General features: G+C 41.5%; 1 protein-coding gene across 1 annotated transcript in view; it reads left to right on the top strand.

The window, feature by feature from the left end:
- Nucleotides 1-24498, top strand: part of AGAP1 (ArfGAP with GTPase domain, ankyrin repeat and PH domain 1) — a 653532-nt gene that overhangs the window by 330103 nt on the left and 298931 nt on the right. The window contains 1 exon segment of the mRNA XM_030579564.1: nt 24174-24301. Within this exon segment, the coding sequence (XP_030435424.1) occupies nt 24174-24301 (128 nt within the window).

The following is a 24498-nucleotide window of genomic DNA, read 5'->3' on the forward strand; positions in this document are numbered from 1 at the left end:
GGTCACAGTCTGAGGTGTCAGTGATTAGATGCTGCTATTCTTATATACATGACAGTTATTTCAGACATTTTGTTCCCATTGTATTACTTGCAAGAAGCAGGGCTTCTCACCTTTTGATGGTCAACGAATTTTGGCCCTATTTATCTATTTTGGGGTGGGTATTGTATAGCACCAAATGCTCAAGCTCATATTGTGGTAGCTATCAGATTTGCTTGTTAGCCACTTTTAGAACCAGGAAAAGCAAACACTGAGGCCTTGTCTACACCACCATGGTAAATAGATCTAAGTTACACAACTTCAGTTATGTGAATAACATAACTGGAGTCAACGTAGGTAGATCCACTTGCTGCAGTGACTACACTGTGCTATGTCGGTAAGAGACGCTCTCCTGCCGACTTATCTTACTCTTCTCAGGGACCCGGAGTATACAAGTTGACCAGAGAGTGCTCTGCCATCAATTTAGCAGGTCTTTACCAGACCTGCTAAATCAACACCGCTGCATCGATCTCAGCAGTGCCAATCTAAATGTAAGTATAGACAAGCCCTGACTTTCAGATGGGGACAGTCAGAACTGGAGGGTGCTTTAGATGACTAAACCATTAAACATATTTATGTCTACTGTCCTCTTTGATCTACTGGTTAAGCCAGAGAAGAGGCTCCTTTTATATTAATTAACTTTGGTCAGCTACAGTGTAGAATGGTCAAGTAGATTAGCATTTATGCCTCTCTTTGCCTGCTTGTGGATGTGTATTGAAAAGGGAGTAGAGGAGAGAAACTCTTAAGCACATGACTAAAGTCATTCTATGTTTTGTGTGACATCTGCCCAATGTTCACAAGTCAGTGAGGTTTAATGGAATAGTCAACATGCAGTGATTAACTATACAACCAAATATAAAAAGACTGTAATGACTTGATTGCTAACACCTTCTGAATTGGAGTTTTCTTTTGACACATTAAAAATGATATATCAAGTAGTCTCCCTCTTTGTATGTAGATATCTACAAACTAAAGCTGTAATACTGACTAATCTATATGTTAAATGGTGTCTGAGTGTAGATGGTATTTTATCCATCCTGGTTTTGTACAAATATATATTATACATACAAGGTCTTCGCTAATTTGGCTGTCATGGCAGCCTTGCTTACATGACACAGAATCTCTCTTATTAAAATAGCCACACTGAAATAGATTAGTTAGGAAGGGGAGAGGATATTGTGTTTTTCTTTTTGTAGTTTTGTTCTTAACTGAGGGTGCTGCTTGATCGTGTGGCTCCATAAGAGAGGTGGTCCTCTCGGTTGATATTGGAACTGACTGGCCCCTTCCCAATATACTTCATTGTCCTTGCTACTTACCCATGCAACTTAACTGTTACCCTCTTGTGTCCTGAAATGTCAGGTTGCTCCATAAATGCAGCAAAAAAACAGACTAAAATTTCCTTGAGAACAGATTTTCTCTTGGGATTTGGGGTTTTGTACTTGTTGAAAATGTCAAAAACGACCTTCATCACAAAACTACATTGGTTTTCCAGTCCCACCTAAAACCAGGATATTCTAGATACATGTGATAAATATATTTAACTTGCTCTTTGGGGGAATGGTTTTGGGTTGGTTCTTTTTGTATCCATACTTAGCATGCAGAGGATCATGATACAGGATATATGAATTGCATGTTAATTGATTTTACATTTATTTAAATTTTACATGATGGTTTGTCTGGATAACCATACATGCTAAAATAAGTGCAGGCCCTCCTTTAAAAGTGCCATATGAAAGTTGTTAGGCCTAGAAATTGGCTTGCATTTAAGAGAGCACGCAGAGTGATTTTAAAAGTGGATGCTTATGTTAATGTTTCCTTTTTCACAAACATTTTAGTTTTAGTGCCTGTTCTTCTTGTTATTACCGCTGTGCTCGTAATGTGTAATTGCAGAATAAATTTATTTTTTATTGAACATTTATTTATTGTAAACATGGGATATTGAACTAAAATACAGTTGCAATAAAGTTACCAACCAGACTTACATCCCCAGTTCTAGCAATATATTGTGCATAATGGCTGTTCAGGAAAGGCTGATAAACAAATTGTCATCAACAGGGTTCATTGGAGGGATGGAGAAAGTAAATTGTGTGAGAGTAATGCATGAATGTGTCTCATTCCTCCAACTCTGCTAAAGCACAATTCTACTGGTGCTATACTAATCATGGCTAGATTCCTTCCATCCTTTTTTTCTCTTATTTAGCTTAGGTATGTTATTTAGGAATAGGGGCTACTACAGGGATTGGTTTATAATGTAAGGCTACTTATTGGTATACTATGGCATTTTTCCCATTAGTGAGCTTAAATGCTATTTTCTACTTCAATGTCTTCTCCTTTCCTATGCCCAAAAACCTATTGTTTCCAGTCAGAACAAGGACAATGATTTAGGCAATTTAAAGAACCAGAACTCTTTGGTAGGAGAAATCAAACTAAATCAGACTGTTACAGAGAGACTAATTTGAGAATGAAATAACCAATTCTGTTTTGAGAAACTGAAATGTTTAAAGTGTGCTAATTATGGTGAGACCGTTTTATGGTGTTCCATTTGTGTTATATTGCTCTCTTCTTTTTCAGAGTATATCTATACATGATGGATGGACAGGGAAATACATGTAGATATTAATTTATAAATATACTTGCCAGAATATATACTCTAGAAGTGTATCTAATTACTTATAAAAACTTCACTGCATCTCCACTATGGGACCTAGGGGAAATATTTTTTTTAAAGGAAGGATTAATTCCTGTAGTTCCCCTAATGTGTAATTCCCCCAATTAGTTATGTATATTTTGCTACTGCCCTTCACTGAATATGTTCTGTCAGTCCATCTGTGTTGAGAAATCTCCTGAAAGTCACTTAAAATAAGCTTTGTTTGTATCAGATACACAACTTGACACAGCACAACAGCTAGGCTGGAAGATTTACACCACAGTGCCATCCAGTTTTAAAAAAAATTCTGACCACAGCCATGATTAATGGAGCAGTAGTTGACCGATTTAGGCATTAGTTGCCAGTTGAGGACTGATTTGGGTCATGGGATTCAAAAAGGGCCTGTGAGAGTTAAAGACCCAAAGCAGAGGATAATGGACCATTTTCTTACAAACTAAGGATCACAGTTTTTTTTCCCCATGTAACCTTTGGGATTAAGTGTTAACTTTGTCACTTTCTAGAGAGATTACCATCCAGCCCTTCTAATGGTTGGGCATCCTACTACTGTTTGCATTGCAAGGACCCAGCATAACACAAACATTGCTCCATTGTCCTTATGATCAATTTAGCTTCATGAACTTGAAGGCCAGATGGGACTATGGGATAACCTAGTCCAGGGGTCAGCAGCCTTTCAGAAGTGGTGTGCCAAGTCTTCATGTATTCACTTTAATTTAAGGTTTCGCGTGCCAGTAATACATTTTAACGCTTTTACAAGGTCTCTTTCTATAAGTCTATAATATAGAACTAAACTATTCTTGTATGTAAAGTAAATAAGGTTTTTAAAATGTTTAAGAAGCTTCATTTAAAATTAAATTAAAATGCAGAGCCGCCAGGACCCAGGCCGTGTGAGTGCCACTGAAAATCATCTCACGTGCCACCTTCGGCACATGTGCCATAGGTTGCCTACCACTGATCTAGTCTGACCTTCTGTGTGTCACAGGCAGCTAAATTTCATCCAGGTACTCTATAGTGAGTCCAGTGACTTTAGTTAGTCTAAACTTCGAGGATTTCACAGAGTGCGAGTTGTTCCAAGGGCAGTAATAACATCCTGTGCACCTGTATCTAGGGAGGAATCATCTGAAAATACCATCAGAGCAGCATATTAGCACTGTTTGTAAATGGTGTTCAATGTCCCCAAATCTGTAACAGAATTAAGATGTGTTAGTAACTAAAAAAAAAAGCTTGTTGAGCTCCTTTGGATTAATTGGCCATTAACATCAGCAGGAGTTTTCAGGTTTCATTAAAGCCGACACTTGCAGTTTTGGTTGGTTTTTTTTAAACTCTTGAGGTGCCATATTTAATAAGAGTGACTTTTCTGCATTGGCATAATATATATATTTTGGACATCATTTGAAAAGTGACCTATCTGATCTGGAAGATGGCTAGGAAATCTTGCTCTGTATCCTCACTAGTTGGTTGTGGTCTCTGTTGGGGTATATTTTTTTAAATAGTAAATATAAATGGATAATGAATAGTCCCTCCTTCTATTGACTGGGCTTGATGCAGCCCCAGGTTACACCAGCTTCTCCGTTTATACCTGCTGGTCCGAGAACTGTCCTAAACACAGTTTTGGTGGGTCTAATGGGCCCTCCATTTGAGCCTCTGCTGCCTCTCCTGTGTCGATAAATACCGTTCCTGATTGCCATTATGTCAGCAGCTTGTGTGTATGAGTTGCAGGCTCTGATGGCAGGGGCTCCTTACACACAGTTCTCCAAAGAGAGACAGCCAACGTTTTTATCCAAAGTGGTCTTTAGTTTCACACGACTCAGCAGTGTGTTTGCCTGTATTCTTCCCTAAGCCGCATTCATCCCCTGAGGAACAACACCTCCATACTTCGGATGTTAGACAAGGTCTAGCCTTTTATCTGGATAGAACTGAACCATTATGTGCCTTGCCTCGCCTGTTTGTGTCATTCGCACACTGTGCGAAGAGGCAAGCAGTCATTTCACAGACCATCTCCAGATGGATAACATCCTGTATCAAGACTGCATATGAGATAGCTTCAGTTACTCCCCCTCGGTGGAAGTGAGCTTATTTGAAAAGAGCACAAGTAACATGGATAGTGTTTCTCAATGACATTTCCATATTGGACATGTGCAGGGTGGCCACGTGGTTGTCCATACATATGTTTATGGACCATTATGCTATTACAGCATCTTTCAAAGCAGACAGAGGCCATGGTAGGGTGGTCCTGCAATTCCTATTTTGGTAGACTCCTGGACAGGGGTACTGCTTATGAGTCACCTAAGTGGAATGCATGTCTGCATCTACTCGAAAAAGAAGCAATGGTAACTGTAACTGTGTTTTTTTGAGATGTGTACTCCTCAACCCACGCTCCATCTCCTCTGCATCAGTCTCTCCTCTCATGAGCTTTCAGGGCAGAATCAATCAGGGGTGTCAGAGCAGTGCTGCCACTTACAGCCAGAGCGGGGGTCACGGTGGCGTTCCCACATATAGCCAAAGGAGGGATCACAGCCATGAAGCTCGAGCATTCCCCCTCTATGGGTACTGCTAAGCAAAAGTCTCTGCCTCTGCAGTGTTGGGTGTGCACACACCTAAGTGGAATACATGCCTTCATCACATCTCGAAGAACCACAGTTATAGTAAGTAACCATTTGATACCTTACACCTTTTGAGATATATTATGACAACAATGTGTTGCCAAAATGTGTGTCAGGCTTGATGTGGGTTACAATGTGGGGGGCCCTCTGCCAATTGGCCTTGAGGGGCTCCTGGGGCCACAACTACTAAAAGAACTGTGGAACTGTCAATGACTATGTAGGTGACTTCTTGAAGTATACCTAGTATGCCTCTGTCTGCAGCTGTGTCAGTGAACCTTGACATTGGTACAGGAGCCAATTCATGACAAAATTTTCTCGATGTCAGCCTCTTGAGAACTTACTTGTGGGCTTGTCATTCTTCAGTAGGCAAGGTCAATGTTGAATACCTTTGTTGAACCAAGATGTACATGCTTTTTTTCACTGGCAATGTCTCTACTATACTTGGTGGTGTATCACAGAATCCTGGGGGCCATCTGTGTTCAAATCCTTGATTTGTCAAATTCCAGCTGTACGTACATCATCTACACTGACTGGTGGTGGTGCCACTCTCCCACAGACAGTGTTTACTATTGCCTCTACATGCTCAGTGAGGTGCATCAAACCTGTAGTCAGCTCTAGCTTCTTACTAATGACCTCTCTGTCCATTGCATCTGCAGCAATCCTTGTCTACATTTCTTCTTTGTGGATTTCTTGTGTTTGTGCCTCTTTGGTGTCATTTGTTTGCGATGTCTTTCACCAGTCAGCTGCCTAGGTGGAATCTTAAGAGTCCAAGTCTTGAGAGTCAGACCAGTTATGCCACCATAAAGATGGTGATTCTTCAAGTGCTTGCTCATGTCGATTCCATTGTAGGTGTGTGCACGTCCATGTGCACAGTTGTTGGAGATGTCTGGCTTAGCGGAATCCTTGGGGCCAGCTGGACTGACGCACTCATGCGCTGGTATATCAGATGCTGCTGGCTCTATGCCCTCTGTTCCTTCCCTGTGACAGTTGGTTGGAGTGTCTTGCCTTGCATCACAGGAGCATTAGCGGTTTCTTCATAGTCTTTCTCATAGACTTCGTTCTACTGGTTGTTGTTGATAGTAGCTAGCTGATAGTGTTAAGTTAGTTAGTAGAGTCCCTGTGGGGACTTTTCCCCAAGCCGGGCATGTCCCCCTCTTCTGACTTCAAGTTGTGTTCGGCATGCAGCAGGCCGATGCCAATCAGTGATCCCTACAACAGCTTTCTCAAGTGTCTGGGAGAAAGCCACAGGAAAGACAACTGTGGCATCTGCAAAAACTTGCACTCTTGGACCCAGAAGAAGTGAGATATTAGCTTGAGGGCCCTCCTGATGGAGGCAGCTCTTTGCCCTGTGTCAGAGCCCTGCACCACAGAACCCACTCTGAGTACATCGGCCTCAGTGCGCAGTGCATCGGCGGCATTGGACTCGGCCCAGCACTGTGTCCTTTTGCTGTGCCAAGGAAGCATCAGACGAAGCTGAGTCCCTTGGCGCTGAAGGACAGGGGGTCATGCGCAAAGGACCCGTGTTAGGCCATGTGCCCACTCTAGGGTTTCAGGGGATGCCAATCAAGTTGGATCTCCCAGCCTGGCTCGGGACCCACCCCCCCACTCCAGGCATCGGCAGGACCCCGAGCCTATCGTGTGGCCTTCAGTGCCTGAAGCAGTCCTGGTGGCTAGAGAGCAAAGCCGACCAGCTCCTTAGGTGCCATGCCAGGTGAACGCAGCGACTTCGCCCCCAGCATTGAAGGGCAAGCCCACCAGGGTGGAACATAGGCAGAGCTTCGCCGTACCACAGACTCAGGTCTCTAGTGCTGTGGCCCCGGACCCCGGCATTCTCAATGGTTTTCAAGTCCCATAAACAAATTAAATTTGAATCCTGAAAAAGGAATGGTGCTACATACCTCTGGGAGACTTAATAGCACTTACCTACCATTGTTCTTAGTTTTCATTATGTCAAGAGTTTTAAATAAAACCACCAATGATTAATCCAATTTGTGCATTTTGGAAACAATAGCCATATTAGTTAAATGTGGGGGACCTTGCTGACATCTATAGGCCCATCCTAGGATGTACCTTTTACTTTTTCACAAATTTATGGATACAGTGAAAGTTTTGTTCACCCCAGATAAGGCAAGATTTCACTTCACTGCTCTGTTGTGTGGTTTGAGGTATCCTTGTACTCCAAGTTTAAAGAGAGAGCGCTAGATCTCTCTCTCTCTCTCTCTCACCTTGTGCTTTAGACTTTGCAAGAGTGTTTTTCCCCCAGGAGTCTGACTTTCTTTACCTGAATGAAGCTGTACTAATGAGATTTTAGAGTCATAGCTGCTCCTGCCAAAGAAGTTTAATACTGAACAAGACGTTGACATGAACAGCTCTTTGAACCAACAAAAGACAGCTGTCTCAATCCAGTTACTCTAGCAACAGTGTTTCTAATGGCAATTAGCTCAAATATTGAGCACAGTGAGGACTTGGTTCATTATGGAGGCCTAGACCTTGGTTTCAGGGAGAAGACTGACCTAATGTTCCTCCCTAACATGAATTCAGACCTCAGCTAGGCATCCTACCTTCCTTTATGTCGCACCCTTGAGAGCGAAGCAGGAGTGTGTGATTTGTTTTTTAAAACTGGTGTGATTTTTGCTTTAGCAATGGTTAACTCTTCTATGTGCGTGTGTATGGGAGTGTATGGGAAAGAAAAAACTATTTGCTTAAATACTTGTTTAACATGACAAAAATGGTGTCCTGGATTTAAAACACAACATTCATGTTGAAAAATAGTTGTTTTTTTTCCTTTGTCCATATTTCAGACTACTCTGCTACTTTTTTTCTTATATGGTAATACTCTGATTCAAATGTTCAAGATTAAAAACAAAAACAAAAAACTGGGGGGCGTGGGGGCGAAAAGACTATTATCTTCCAGGAACCATGGTCCATTATATCTGTGGTTTGTAGGGGATGCTTACCAATGGAATGATTTCACTAACAAAACAGTTAAGAAGAAAGTTGTGAGGAGTAGGAAGATTAAATTAGTTTTTGTAACGTAGGTCAAGCGTGAAAAAGAGGCATTCAGATAAGGACTTCTTGTGAAAATTTGCTCATTTATTACAGACCAAAACCTTTCCATGCCCTAATTTATCAAGACTTTAAAATTAAATCTGTTGTGTGCCTATTTATGAAAGTGACATTTTATTTTAGAAGGAGTTCATATGAATCGCCTCTTTCAAACACACTATTGTTAAACATTTAATTGTGTTGGGTGTTAGTTTTATACTACTTTTATGGATTTTTTTTGTTTTGACTGACTCCTGTGCTATGGCCATTTTTCGTTTTTTAAATAAAACCTATAATCTGGGGGGTTTTAAAGTTTGCAATTAGATTTTTTTTACGTTTATATCTCTCTAGATCATATGGCTCACAGTAAAACCATTCTGAAGTTGATATCTTTTACATAAGCAATGAGAATGTAATTTTCTTTAAACTAAGAATACTCTCAGTATCTTTCCTACTTTGGAAAATGTATTTTATAAAGAAAATGCCAGTATTATAAGCTTCAGTTTTTCATTTTGGCAGAAATCCATCTGCAGAGCTTTTATTCAGATTCACAAATAACAAGATTAGCTTTGTGGGCAGAGCAGAAACTGGAAATATGCAATTAACTGTATTTTTCTTCTAACACAAAATAAACAGGTTTTATTTCTGCTATATTTATCGTATATACATACCATATGAATTAAAAACTCAGGATTAGTGTTCAGATTCAGTCATTTTCTTTTGATTAATCTTGTATTGCAAATGAGAGAGATGCTGCAGTGTAAAGATAAGCTTTCCAGCAAAGGGAGTCTGGCTTTATCTCAATTAGAGACACAAAAGACTCATGTGCCTCTCGCACATCATGAGTCCTAGATATGGCTGCAATAAAACATGGAATGTATGTTCATGTCATGATAGTGTCCCTGTAGTTATGTTTTAGGAGGCCAATCAGTACTCTAAACCCCTCTTTTCAGTCTTTCATTGCTAGCAGACATGAACTTTTTGGTTGAATATTTCATATTTAGAGCCAAATCCTAGTTCGCTCATTTGGATTCAGTGGAACTGGGGTCTTGCCTTTGAGTCTGAGCCCAGAGATTTAATCCAAGCTTTTGGTTACGTGTGTTTGTGTATGCAGGTGATGAGGCATGGATATATTTATGTTCTATTTTAAATATTTTTTCCAATATTAAATCGTCTCCTCCTCATACGGTCAATTAACTCAGTCAGGAAGAAAATGTAATAAAGTAGAAAACCCGTGGAATGCACCAGCACAGTACGTTAAGATACTTTCCAGTTAAGATACTATTGTGTTTAAGTTATAATCTAAACAGATTTCAGCCTTGCCACACACCCGGCTAACTGTACTTTTCCCCTTCCCAACCACTAAACAACTGCCTCTCAACGAAAGAAGGCAGCAGGAGGAGTTCAACTGATCTGTGGGGGTTTTGAGTGCCTGTCATTTTAAATTTTAATTATTTTTTCATTTCTTCTGATAGGCAAGGCTTGGATTCAATTCTTTCGCAAGGTAGCTTTTGAAGGAGTTGGCAGTTCAGCTATTATCCCACAGATTAACTGTCATTTGTTTCATGTGTGTCAAACTTTGTAGGGTCATGGTGCTTCCTTAGGTCCTTCTAAGGCTTTTAGTATCACAATATGCAAGGGGAGGTAGCCCAGACCATCCAAAATGCTAATTGAATATTGAGTATGTGATCTAATTAAGGGGTGACAGCTACATAAGTGTAATGAAAGAAGTCAAGAGCGTTTGCTGTCTGAGATGAGATCAGATTGTATAATTTTGAATGGAGGAGAGTTATTTCAGGAAGAATTGGCAACTTTGGGGAGATATCAGAGTTGTTGCCGAAATGGGAGAGGATCAGAAAGGTTTGCCCGCTGGGAAGCGGGTTTCAATTAAGTGCAGATCATTTTCTCCCTCTAACAAAGGATAAAACTAAGAAATTCAGTGCTTAAAAGTACGTTCAATTTGAGAATTTATAGATATAAGAAGTTGTCATGATAGGGTTCCCACAACAATATTGCCATGGTTACATTGAACAAATGAGTACATAGTATTTTTAATGACTGTTCATTAGGGGTTTTTTTTGAGTTTGATTATACTTTCCAGCCACACTATGGATATCTCTCTTGCCTTTTGTAGTTGTTTACCAATCTGAGTGTTTCTAAAACAGTTATTTTCATATTTTAGTCTTTGCTTGGATTTTCAGTCTTCAGATGCTGCCTCACATGTGATTGAAGGCAGGGGTTTGTGGGTAGAGTCCTGGGTGGAAATTTGTATCCACATCTGATCCACAAACATGATCCACAGATATCCGCATCTGTGGATATAAAGTGGATCTCCGCAAATTTGCAGTACTCTATTCGTGGGACACTGTGCTTGTGACACCGTGAGTAGCACAGAGTAATACAGGGAGCTGGTAGACATGGATGCTGCCATCCCCACCTTTTCTAGGATACAAGTTTAAAAAGGTTGAGGTAGGAATAGCCATGTGAATCTCAAATGTACATTCTCTACTCAAATAGTGCTAAAATGAGATCAAAGAAACCTGTCTCCTCTTATATCCACTTTTATTAACTTAGATGGTTTGAAATACACCCCTTCTGTTTTTCACAAAGACTTGACTCAGAGCAACTGTGCGAAAAGACAGGTCATAGTAGGCCATCCAAATCCTAGCATAGGATTGTGACCCTGATATCAGTATTGTGATCAGATAAAGGAAAAGCACACACACCACCCCTCTTCTTCACAGCAACTAACTTGGGTGAGCCTGGCTGTAGTAAATGTTCAGACAGACGAGAACTTGGAGGAAATATTTCTCTTTGAAAGTCCAGAAAAGTTTCTCCTTACTTCTGGGACTTTTGTATCCTTGTGTTAGGCTGTTTCCTCAAACAATTAGAAGTTTCTAGGAAAAAGACTGGCTAAGTCTTGCTGGAGCTTTTGAAATGTACATGAAACAATGTACTGTGTGTTAGTGGGTAGACCTAAGGAGAAAACAGTTCTTGCACCACCTTCTTGTGTCTGCTATTCTACTACATAGTATGGTCTTTGCTTTTGAGTAAGAATATTTCACCTGTTGTGGGAAATATTTAGGGCTATATCAGCCCTTGAGGAAAAATAGGTCAGGTATATTCAATAGTGTGACTGTGATCAGGTGGTTGGTTCAAATAACAGTTTATAAGTGGAGAGGGTAAAATTGTTCCCTATGATAGTTTAAATAATCAACAGTTTATTTGAAAAAGAGCACAGGGCCAACATTTTAAATGTGTGTGCCTGTGTTTATGCTGTAAGTGGTAACTGCTTAGTGGCAATTTCAGGAAAGAAGCAAACATTTGCCTTAACTGGTAATATGTCTAGTGTAAGACAGAAAAAGTTTTGCAAGGAAAGTGGCCTCTGTTTATCTATGATATTTTTAATTCAGTTTTTGATCTTAATATTGGCCTTTAACATGTATAGTGAAGATCTGACCTTCGCTTTGCTCTCTGCATTCAGATAATGATTTTTAAAATATTCTAATATATGGCTTCCATGACGCCAGATCAATAAACCAATAGTTCTGAAATGACAGAGTATTACGATATTCCTCTGTAATTTAAACATGATTAGCTGTTGAAGGTTATGATCAATATGCTAGAAGAGGATAAATTAATTGATATCCTTTCAGGATGATAAGAGGCTTATTGCAGGTGGGATGCAACTAATGAAGCTGCTTCTTCATATAGATGAGCCATTTTTAATACAACATATTCTCACTAAATCATGGTTCTGCCATCATTCATTTACATGAAAAACATAAGCTGCAGACCAGTTCCTTATTAAAATTACATTCATTTGAAAAGAAATTGTATGCATACACAATATCTAAACTAAACAATATCTCTGTCTACATTATAATGTACTGGGAAAAACTAGCTGCTTATTTACATAAATATCTTTTTATACTATCTGAACAAGACAGGGATTGAATACTATTGAATGTAATTACATCAGACTTCTAATTTCTTATATCAACAGCAACAATGGTTGCAGTATTTCCAGTGTAGTTACAGTTACTGGAGAGAGTTACTGGAGTGGGCAGAGCTAATGGACTACAGACTCCTTTGCAGATTGTAGGACAAAGTTCATAAAACAAGTTTCCCAGTTTCCTTTAGAGAAACTAATTTAGATCTTAGCCTGATCAGCTTTCAGAGTGTGCGCAAACTGAATGGTATTTGAAATTAACTTCTGTACTAACAGACAAAAAGAGGTGGCAACTATGTATAACAATGGCTATTACTATTAAAAACAGAAGACCCACTTGACATTTTTGAAGTATGGAAATGAACAAATTAATGGAAGGTAGATAAGTGTTCATATACAGCTCATACGGGCCTTTTTAAATAAATGTGTGTAAAATACTACACTGTATGTTCAAAAAATAAAACTTCGCCCTTGTATTCTTGCCTCACCTTACCCTGTAGACCAGTATGTTTGTTATATTCACCCACACTGCCTCATATACAGTTCAGCATCTCAATACCCATTACCTTGTCTGGGCCATAAAAACGTCCTCAACTGTGAACCAGCAAATAGATATGGCCTATAGGCAATCCTCCATTTCCCACACTCTTTATCAGCAAGACAAACCAAAACAAACATAGTCCATCCCTTCTCTGTTCAGAGTACTGCCCATTGTGGTCAATAGACCCCAACAAATCCCATCCTATTCCTCAGATATGGTCGAATAACACATTTACCCAACCCATAATTCCACTATGAGGCAAGAAAAATGGATCTACTTTTTCTAACCTCCATGTATGCACCAGAAATCCCACCATAGCAGACAGTATATTTTATGTTCCCAAGAAGCTGCAAACCTTTAGGGTAGCCTATCTATCAAACCATAGAGGAGAGAAAGGAGTCAACATGTCTTTTAGAATGTGTTGCATTTTCATTTGCAGTTTATGATTTCAAAAGTGTCTAAAACTGGTGTTGTGTGTGTAACCCAGTTTGATCAATGGCAGGTGCCTGTGTGTGGGTGATGTGCTATTTTTACATGTCTGTTGCATTGTTTGAATGCTTGAAGTGTGACTGTCCTTGAATATTTGTTTACCTTTCCTTTAACTGTTTGTTTCCTTACTTTAATAAAGCTAGAACATTCTTTACTACACATATCTAGTAATAATCTTAATTTACGCTTAATAAAGCTTGTTTGCTTTTTTAAAAATTGCAGGGTCAGCGTAGAACATACATTCTCCAAAGGTTCTCACTACTTCCCAGGGTCTCTGGTTCTTTGCCCTTCAGCATTTTGTAGCACATTGTTTCCCAGGCCCCCAGCTTTCTGCCCTGTGAAGCTTAGGAGTGATCCATAGCATTCCCTTTTGTCACTTGTATGGATTCAGAGGGCACCCCTTAGGCCATGTAGGCTTCCTAAAGTGTACATGGCTGAAAAATACAAAGCTAGTTTTTGTAAATAGTAGAGTTAGGGCCCTACCAAATTCACAGCCATGAAAAACACGTCACGGACTGTGAAATCTGGTCTTTTGTGTTCTTTTACCCTATACTGTACAGATTTCACAGGGGAGACCAGTGTTTCTCAAATTGAGGGTTCTGACCCAAAATGAGTTGCAGGGGGTGGTCACAAGATTATTTTAAGGCGGTCACAGTATTGCCACCCTTACTTCTGTGCTGCCTTCAGATCTGGGTGGCTGGAGAACAGCAGCTGTTAGCTGGGCACCCAGCACCCTGCCAGCAGCAGCACAGAAGTAAAGGTGGCAATACTGTACTAGGCCATCCTTCCTTCTGCGCTGCTGACTTCAGAGCTGGATGGCCAGAGACTGGCGGTTACTGACTGAGGGCCCAGCTCTGCAGGCAGCAGAACAGAAGTAAGGGTGGCATTACCATACCTGCCATCCTTAGTTCTGCGCTGCTGCTGGCGATGGCTCTGCTTTCAGAGTTGGGCTCCCGGCTAGCAGCCGCCGCTCTCCAGCTGCCCAGCTCTGAAGGCAGCACTGCTGCCAGCACCAGGACAGGAGTTAAGGGTAGCAGTACCACAAAGCCCCTAGAATAAACTTATGACCTCCCCAACTCCTTTTTGGGCCAGGACCCCTATAATTACACACCATGAAATTTCAGATTTAAATAGCTGAAATCATGAAATTTACCATTTTTTAAATCCTATAACTGTGAAATTGACCAAAATGGGCCATGAATTTGGTAGGGCCCGAAGTATGGTTGATTAGCCATTGCTGTAGATATTAATCTACAGTTAACTGTATATAAATTTGAAATATTACCAACATCCTATTTTTAGCTAGTGACCCAAAAGAATTTGGATAAAGTTTCAACAGCATCCATCGCTTGCAAATGGTTTGCCCATAACCCTAACTTTCAAAAAGATTCAAGTGTATCCTGAAAGTTATCCCACAAATACTGTACTTTTCTTATCCAAAGTTATATGGTGAGTGTGGATAATTGAACCCTTCTTGCAGTCTTAACTATAAAGCTGTCACTGGATGGCTCCATATTCAATGTTATTTTAATCATCTCTAACTCAGTTTATATAGTTTTGTGTGTGTTGCTGAAAATTTCTCCTTAATCTTCCAAATGAATTTGGCATTCTTCATGCTGTATTAGTGTTGCAAACTGAAGAAATAGGGGACTAAAATTAGAAATTATAGTGTAATATTTTTGCCGTTTTAGTTATTGGACTATCCTCATTCCATAATTAATTTGGATATCTTTTATCAGTTGTCTTGCCTGAAAGGTGACATAATTTGAAGCAGAGGTAATATGGGGACTTGATCAGCAACAATATATCTGTGTCTGTCCTTCTCAATCTTTTTTCTCTTGTGTCTGTTCAGAGTTGGCAGCTGAAAGTACTTCTAAAGGTGCCCAGCTTTAAGCCACAACAGCCTTAATTTAAAGTAAGGCTGTCAATTAATCACAGTTAACTTGTGATTAACGCGCACACACAAATAATCACGATTTAAAAAATTTAATCGTGATTAATCAGTTTTAATCACTGTTAAACAATAGAACGCCAATTGAAATTTTAAAAACGTTTTTGGATGCTTTTCTACATTTTAAAATATATCACTTTCTATTACAACACAGAATACAAAGTGTACAGTGCTCACTGTATATTCTTTTTGATTATAAGCATTTGCACTGTAAAAATGACAGAAGGAAGAGTATTTTTTAGTTCACCTCATACAAGTACTGTAGTGTGATCTCTTTATCATGAAAGTATCAGAGGGGTAGCCATGTTAGTCTGGATCTGTAAAAGCAGTAGAGAGTCCTGTGGCACCTTATAGACTAACAGACGTATGGAAGCATGAGCTTTCGTGGGTGAATACCCACTTCGTCGGACATGCATCCAACACAGTGGGTATTCACCCATGAAAGCTCATGCTCCAATATGTCTGTTAGTCTATAAGGTGCCACAAGACTCTTTTCTGCCTTTATCATGAAAGTGCAATTTAGGAATATAGATTTTTTTTTGTTACATAAATGCACTCAAAAACAAAACAGTGTAACACTTTAGAGCCTACTAGTCCACTTAGTCCTGTTTGTTGTTCAGCCAATTGCTAAGAGAAACAAGGTTGTTTATATTTATGGGAGATAGTGCTGCCTGCTTCTTAATTACAGTGTCACCTGAAAGTGAGAACAGGTGTTTACATGGCACTGTTGTAGCTGGCATCACAAGATATTTACGTGACACGTGCTAAAGATTCATATGCCTTTTCATGCTTCGGACACTCTTCCAGGGGACATGTTTCTATGCTGTAGCTGCTCATTTAAAAAAAAATGCTTTAATTAAATTTGTGACTGAACTCCTTAGGGGAGAATTGTGTGTCTCCTGCTCCGTTTTAGCTGCATTCTGCCATATATTTCATGTTATAGCAGTCTTGGATGATGACCCAGCACATGTTCATTTTAAGAACACTTTCACTGCAGATTTCACAGTACACAAAGAAGGTACCAATGTGAGATTTCTAAAGATAGCTGCGGTGCTTGACCCAAGATTTAGGAATCTGAAGTGCCCTCCAAAATCTGAGAGGGACGAGGTTTGGAGCTTGCTTTCAGAAGTCTTAAAAGAGTAACACTCCAATGTGGAAACTACAGAGCCCGAACCACCAAAAAAGAAAATCACCCTTGTGCTGGTGGTATCTGACTCAGATCATGAAAATGAACATGTCAGTCCGCATTGCTTTGGATTCTTATCAAGCAGAGCCCATTGTCAGTATGGATGCATATACCCTTGAAGCATGAAGGGACATATGAATCTTTAGTGCATCTGGCACATAAATATCTTGCGTTTCCGGCTACAACAATGCCATGAGAACGCCTGTTCTCACTGTCAGGTGACACTGTAAACAAGAATCAAACAGTATTATCTCCTGCAAATGTAAACGAACTTGTTTGTCTGAGCGATTGGCTTAAGAAGAAGTAGGACTGAGTGGACGTGCAGGCTCTAAAATTGTACATTGTTTTATTTTTGAATGCAGTTTTTTTGTACATAATTCTACATTTGCAAGTTCAACTTTCATAATTTGATTGCATTACAGTACTTGTATGAGGTGAATTGAAAAATACTTTCTTTTGTTTTTTTACAGTGCAAATACTTGTAATAAAAAATATAAAGTGAGCACTGTACACTTTGTATTCTGTGTTGTAATTGAAATAATATATTTGAAAATGTAGAAAACATCCACAAATGTTTAAATGGTATTCTATTACTGTTTAACAGTGCGATTAATCACAACTCATTTTTTTAATTGCTTGACAGCCCTACAGATAATCTATTGTATTTATCTAGACTCCATTTGAAAAGGCAATGTACAACACAAGAGCCATGCACATAGCCCATTGTAGAGACAAGGTGGGTGAGATAATCTCTCTTATTGGACCAATTTCTGTTGGTGAGAGAGACAACAGAAATTGGTCCAATAAAAGATATTACCTCTCTAGCCTTGTCTTTCTAATGTCCTGGGCCCAACACAGCTACAAGTACACTACACAGTTTATTGTAAAGAGATGTATTACTGCAAGGTTAATTGGTGAATGTATAGTGCTAGTGGAATGCTCCTGTTAAAATGAAAGTGAATGGGAACTTGAAGTGCTGGTCCTTGTGTGTATTCCACTGTGGTGCACATTTGTTCCATGTGCCTGACAGGAAGATATTTGCTAGAAGTGTCTGTTGGTCTGCACCTGCACCCTTCTCCTTGTGCTCCAAAAAGAGGGCAGTTGGGGAGCAGGGATAACTGCCTCTCCAGGTCTTTTCTACCGCTGCGTAGTGTGAGAGAAAACTCTTCAGCGTCCACAAAGTTTATCTTAAACATTTTTCCTTTAAATATTGTTAATCCTTCCTTCACTGAGCGGAGATGACTGCTTCACCTCTCTTGAGATGAAGGATGCCTACTTCCACAGAGACATCCGTTCCTCACACGAAGGTTCTTCTTCAAGTGCTTGCTCACGTCGATTCCATGTTAGGTGTGCAAGCGCCACATGCATGCTGCTGAAGAATTTTCCCCTAATGGCATCCATAGGGCTGGCTCTGGAGCCCTCTGGCCCAATTGGTTCTGCACCCTCTCAGTTCCTTCTCGCCGTACATGACAATTGCTGGAACAGTGCTCTTGCTTCGGCAAACCTCTAGTGCTTTCTCCTGATTTCCATTGTAAATAGTTGTTGTTACAGTTAGTGTAGTACAGTTTCTCACTGTTAGTTAGTCCCCTTAAGGGATGGTGTTCCCAGGATGGGGCATGCCCTAGTTCCTGGGCTTCAAACCATGTGCAGCATGTGCTAAGCCCGTGCCAGTCAGCGACCCTCACTCTAGCTGCCTGAAGTGTCTGGGGGAAGCCCACATTTGTGATAAGTGTAGGATTTGCAGGGGCTTCCTCCCACGGACCTAAAAGGACAGAGACATTAGGCTCAGAAGCCTCAGCATAGCTTCCATCAGGACAGCTTTGAGTCAAGTCCGTCAGACCGAGCACATCCTCCTCAGTGCTCGGTACTCCTCCGGCACTATGTCCTCCTTGGCACCGTTCAGTATCCCTGGCATCAAGGAAAGAGACAAAAGAAGTACACTGAGAGAGGGCTCTCCCTAGTGCTCACAGAAATATGAAAGACTCGGGAAGCGAGTTGCGACCCACTCCTGGCCGCTCGCAGTCCCTGCTTGCAGTCCCTCACCAGCGGCCAGTCCAGCTTGGGACTGACCTCATACACCCGGCAGAGATGTGCCACATCTTAGGGTGCCCCTCCACGTGTGAGGCCTGTTAGGTAGCAAAAGGACCTCATGGCTTTGCTGGTTCTGCCCACACTTCATGACTGGCAGTCGGTTACCAAGCCGACTAAGACAGTTGTCTCACGGCACAAGCCTGCGTTAGGGTCTCCGCAGTGGTCACCTACTCGGCACCATTCACTGTCCCCAAGCATGTCCTGAGACTCAAGATGGCATTCTCCGGCTGGCTGGCATAAGTTGCCATCCCCCAGGTGTTGGTCATCCAAGCCCTGACATCAAGCTTCTGACTCCAAACGTCAGTCACCAGAACCTAAATGCCTTTCTCCCGCCCCCCCCAACTCTTGTCCCCAGAGTGGCACCGATCTCCCAACCGGAGATGATGCTCACCGGAGTCCAAACACCAATCCCTGGACTCCCAGCCCTGGGTACCCAGGTCCGGGCACTGATCACTGGTCTCCCATAGCCAGTCCTCAGTGCCAGAGCATCTTACCATAGCTGGCAGGAGTGTTCCATGGGCGCACCTCTATGGCCTTCCTCATCAGACTCCGAGACCTTGCCCTCGCAAAAGAGGTACCATCCCCTGGCATACCAGACTGATGTGGGTACTGTCTTACCCATGGGCCTGTGGTCCCCGGTCAATGGCCAGTCCAATGGCAATGCTGGAAACCGTGGGGGTTTCTGGTGGTACCGAGACCTTTCTCTCACCCACCTTCAGTGGCGATATCTGAGACACATAGCACAATCCTGCCGCAGCTGATACCAGAGCAGACCTCAACTCGGAGGACAGGTCTGAGACTCCAGGTCCTCCCCCAGCAGAGACAGTTTCTGGAGAGGTAGAAGCCCCCATTGCTCCCCCACAAGTGGTATCTTCCTCATCTTCCCATGACAAAGTACTCGTGGGGCTCTTTAACCTTCTACCGCTAGATGATTTTAGAGCTCTTCGAGTCTATGGTGGGTCACAAACACTACCACTTTACGGTGCTCCCCTTTGGACTCTTGGCCACCCCAAGAGTCTTCACAAAGTGTATGGCAGTGGTGGCTGACTTCCTCAGGTGCAGAAGAATGCAAATTTATCCGTATCTCGACAACTGGCTGATTAAAGGCCGTTCAAGTGACCAAGTTCAGAACAGCATTGCTATAGTGTAATGACCATCTGCAGAGCTCTGGGCCTTCTCATAAATCAGCAGAAATCAATGCTGATCCTGGTACAGAGGATAGAATTTATAGGAGCAGTGCTCGACATCTCTCAAGCCTGGGTGTTCCTCCCAGATCCAAAGCCATCACGGACTTGATCTCTCAGCCGTTAGCTTGTCCACTGATGTTGGCCCAGGGATGTCTGTGGCTTCTGGGCCACTTGGCAGTGTGCACTTAGATCATTCGACACGCACGGTCACACCTCTAACAACTCCAGATGTGGCTTGCTTCGGTTTTCTAAGCAAGCAAACACCGTTTGGACTCAATCCTCACCATCCCAGGGTCAGTCCTGGCTTCCGTGATGTGATGGCTGGACCCAGTGATTGTCCTCTCAGAAGTGCCCTTTGAGACTCCACAACCTGTGATTATCCTGGTATCTTAAGCATTGGACTTAGGCTGGGGAGCCCAGGTAGGCAGCCTCAGGACTCAGGGTCTCTGTGTGAGAGACAAGTTGCCCCTACACATAAATGTGAAGGAGCTTAGGGCAATCCACTTCGTATGCAAGGTGTTCTTCCCCCAGCTTGCAGGCAGGATGGTGCAAATGTTGACAGACAATACTGTGGTGGTGGTCTATGTCAACAAGCAAGGATGGGCCCATTCCAAGGTCCTTTATCAGGAAGCTCTCTGGCTATGGAACTTCTGCGTGAAACATTCCATCGACAGAGACCACACGCCTGCTGGGGGAACGGAATGTGCTAGCAGATTGCCTCAGCAGGTTCTTTTCTTACCACAAGGGGTCTCCACCCAGAGGTAATCAGTGCCCAAAGCATGGCAGGTCAGTCTTCGCACAGGAAATGACAGGCAGAGTCATCAAAGGGCTAGAAAGGCTCTATCCGCAGGTTTGTGACCCATCCCAACTTTGGACTTGAGCCTCGTTCTGTTTAGTCTCTGTGGGCCACCCTTCAAGCCTTTGACTTCATGGCTATTCTGCTACTCTTCTGGGAGATTGCTTTCCGGGTGGCGAACCCTTCAGCAAGAAGGGTTTCTGAGCTTCAGGCTTTAACCTCTGAACCTCCTTATACCACTTTCTTCAAGGACGAGGTCCAGCTGTGTCCCCACCAAGTTTTTTTGCCTGGGGGCCTGGCTTGGAACAGTTTATTCTCCAAGCAGAAATAGTATGAGCAAGCTAGTCTAGCTCCCTCAAGGGTGAGAGCTTTTCTCACCTGATGGGAGAACAAGGATCAGGTCTTAGTTATTCTTCCCCACCCCACCCCTCCTATCCGAGAAGACATTGATCACAGATGCTTGGCTGTTCCTGCCTATTCAAGTGCTGTCACACAACATGTCAGCAGTGTTCTACATCACCTAACTGGGAGCAATAAAGCTTTGGAACTGGTATATTCCCCAACAAATCACTCCACTTGTCGGTAGTATACCTGCCAGGGATGTGCAACACGCTGGCAGACTGCCTCAACAGATATTTCTCTCAGGATTGTGAATGGGAGATTCACAGTTCCATGTAAACAAGGTATTTCACTAGTTGGCATCCCCTGGAAACAGTAAATGTGCAATTTATTGCTCTGCAGGAGCACAGGGTCAAGATACCCTCACCAGGGACCCAGGAGTGCAACTGATGTATGTCTTCCCGGGGATTCCTCCCTCATCTCAGGGTCTGAGGAAGTTCAGGCAGCATGGGATACTGGTTGTGTTGCTTTCCTCTCAGGTGGCCTGGGCAGCCTTATGATTCCCTAACCATCCTCAGATGTCAGCATGACCATGCATTAGTTCCCAGATCTTCCTGGACCTACTGACTCAGGATGGGCAAAATCAGTCATCGCATTCCAGCTACCCTCCACTGAGAGCCTGTTTTTTTTGGATGGACATGAAACCTAGAAAATACGTGCTTGGAAGCACTTTAAAGACAGTAGTAGAAAAGAATCTACTAGGAAATGTTACACAGCCAAGTGAAAACTTTTTTCAATCTGTTCACAATCGTCAGTTCCTGTGACATCCCCGTTTATTTTGGAGTATCTTTTATTCTTAAAGACCTTGGGTCTCTCAATTAGCTTATCTCAGTTCATTTGACAGCTATAAGCACCTGTCATCCTCTGACTACTCCTGTTTTTACCTTCCTGTGACAGTACCTTTTTTGAAAGGCCTGGTTAGAGCTTTTACACCTGTGAATAGGCCCATTCTGACATGGGATTTCAGTTTGATCCTCTCAGCACTCACAAGATCTCCATTGGAACTGTTGTCTTCATGCTCCTTATCCCACTTATCCATTAAAGTCACCATTCTAGTGGCCATCACCTCAGTTAGAAGGGTTGATTAATAGGGAGCTCACCATATATGCAGTCTTTCACAGGGATAAAATGGCACTGAGGCTACATCCTAAGTTTTCTCCTGAAGTGATCTTGGATTTCTATATGAATCAGTCAGTCAACCTACCTAACCTCATGCTGTTAGTGAAAACAGAAGAGTTCACTCCTTGGCATACATTTAGCCATGCTGTTATACCTACAAAGAACAAAACTATTAAAAAAAAATCATCTAGACTATTTGTATCATTCTCAGAATGGATGAGATGGGAAGCAGTCCCTTCCCAAAGGCTTTTCAAGTGGATGTCGGGATGCATTCTACTATTATGAGTTGACAAACGCTCCTCTGCTAAAGGCCAGGCCGCCTCAGTAGCTTTTCTGCAGGTTGTTCCTATTGTCAGTTGTATTTGCTTGAAGAAGAAAGTGAAGTTACTTACTTGTACATTAACTGGAGTTCTTCAAAATATGTAGTCGCTATATATATTCCACTACCTCTTTCCCTCTGCTTTGGATGTTAGATGCAATTCGTTGTAGAGAAGGAACTGGAGTGGCACACGAGGAGGAGGAGGAGGGCGCAGGCATAAAGTAATGGACATTGGTAGCAAAAAGTCTTCTGGTCTCAGGTACATGGAGCGCGTGTGCAGACGTTTTTGATACAGACCACACATCTTGAAGAACTCAGTTTTGGTACATGGTAAGTAACTGCTCCTTTCGTGTCTGACCTCACTGGGGTGTTCTGGAAGTTCTAAGTCTTTCTCACTCTCCCCTCTGCCCCTCCTCCCATTTTGACGCAGTAGCTAGTGATCATTCCCACTGACTAACCTTTTGTAATAGTTTAAAATGAATATTTATTAAATATAGTAATGCAGGGGTTCCAAAATGTTGGTTCCTGGCCACTGATGGTGGTTTTCAGGAAGCTGACTGGCCAACATGGCCTGATTCGTGATCCACAAGTTTCATTCATAATCATAGGAGCTCTAGATTTTTTGCACCTATGAAAATCAGGGCAATGGTGGGTTTCTCTTTTTCCTTTCCTTAATTCCAGCTGAGAAACAGACTAAATAGGGGAATGAAATAAAGTATCATTCTACAACAGTTTTAGTCTGAGATTAGTCGAGAACTGTGTGTTCACTTTACTTGGATTCAGTCCCCATTCTTAGCTTCCCCTCCCCATATAGGAGGAAATATTAACCTCTTCACAACATATAGTTCATTATGGAGCATTGTTTCTGTAGCTATGTTCTGTAATAATTTACCCTTTAATCTCCTCTTTCAAATGAAATATTGTATTTACTATAGGAAATAAACAGGAAAAGGTGAAATTATAAAAAATACCATGACAAAGTTAGTGGTATATGGTAGCCCTGTTTTAAAACTGGGTTAATAAACATAAGTGATACTGTGTTCATTATATAAATATTAATGTTTATGCAGTGAGCATCTCATGTTTTCAAGTATTACCAGTGAATTTTCAAGAATTCTATGCTGTTTAGGGTTGCACATATAGTAGAAATTTCCATAACCATTATCAGTTAGTAACCCTGCACCAGTGTGTTAGTAAAGGCACAACAAAGGTGTTTTTACCAGGATTCTTTAAGGGTTTATCTCCACCTGATGGGTTCCTGTGCAATTGTTCCTAATAACTCCATGTGTGGATGCTCTTATTACGGAACAAGAGTGCTTTGTTTGTGGAGTTATTCAGGAGCAGCTATTGCAAATTTACACTTGTGTTTACTTGCAAGTTTAGACAAGCTACAACCATACTTATCGCAGCTAGCATGCTCTAACATTTCCTTTGTTACAAGAACCGTTGACGCGCTACCCATTATCAGAAATGGGTAAGAATTTCTAGTTTTCCTTATGTTTTAGTTGGATGAAGCTGACTTTCAAATATCCATTGACTGAAATAAATGCAAAGAGATGCAATGATGAGCACACCACAGAGGAACACAATAATAGTCTGCTAGCTTAGATTTTTGTGAAGTAGTACCTTCAATTTTAGGACCTCAGACCTTGAAGATTAGTAGTGTAGAATTGTTTCCCGCCTGTGTTCTTGTCTGTGTTCTATGCACGTTTGAACTGTGATACCTTGCAGCCTACCCTTTTGCTGAATTATTTACATGTTTATCTCTTTTTTTGTTTGTTTTTTGTTTTTTAGTTGCCCAGAAGATTGTGGCAACAAGGAAGAAACAGCAGCTTTCAATAGGCCCCTGCAAATCTTTACCAAACTCTCCAAGTCACTCGTCTGTGTGTTCTGCCCAAGTTTCTGCTGTACATATCAGCCAGGTACAGAATGAAATGTTTGCTTTGAAAAGAAAATGATGCAGTGTTAGAGTGCATTTAAAGCCATTACTTTTTTTTGCTGCTTTGTCAGCAGTTAGATTTTTCTAAAAGCGTACTGTGATCTCTAGTATAAAACAGTGTGTTCATAATTGGCTCGACTTTGCTTTAAGTAACTGCTGTGACAAAACATTTTTATTGGG

Source organism: Gopherus evgoodei, chromosome 11 (assembly GCF_007399415.2).
Source record: "Gopherus evgoodei ecotype Sinaloan lineage chromosome 11, rGopEvg1_v1.p, whole genome shotgun sequence".
NCBI lineage: Eukaryota > Metazoa > Chordata > Testudines > Testudinidae > Gopherus > Gopherus evgoodei.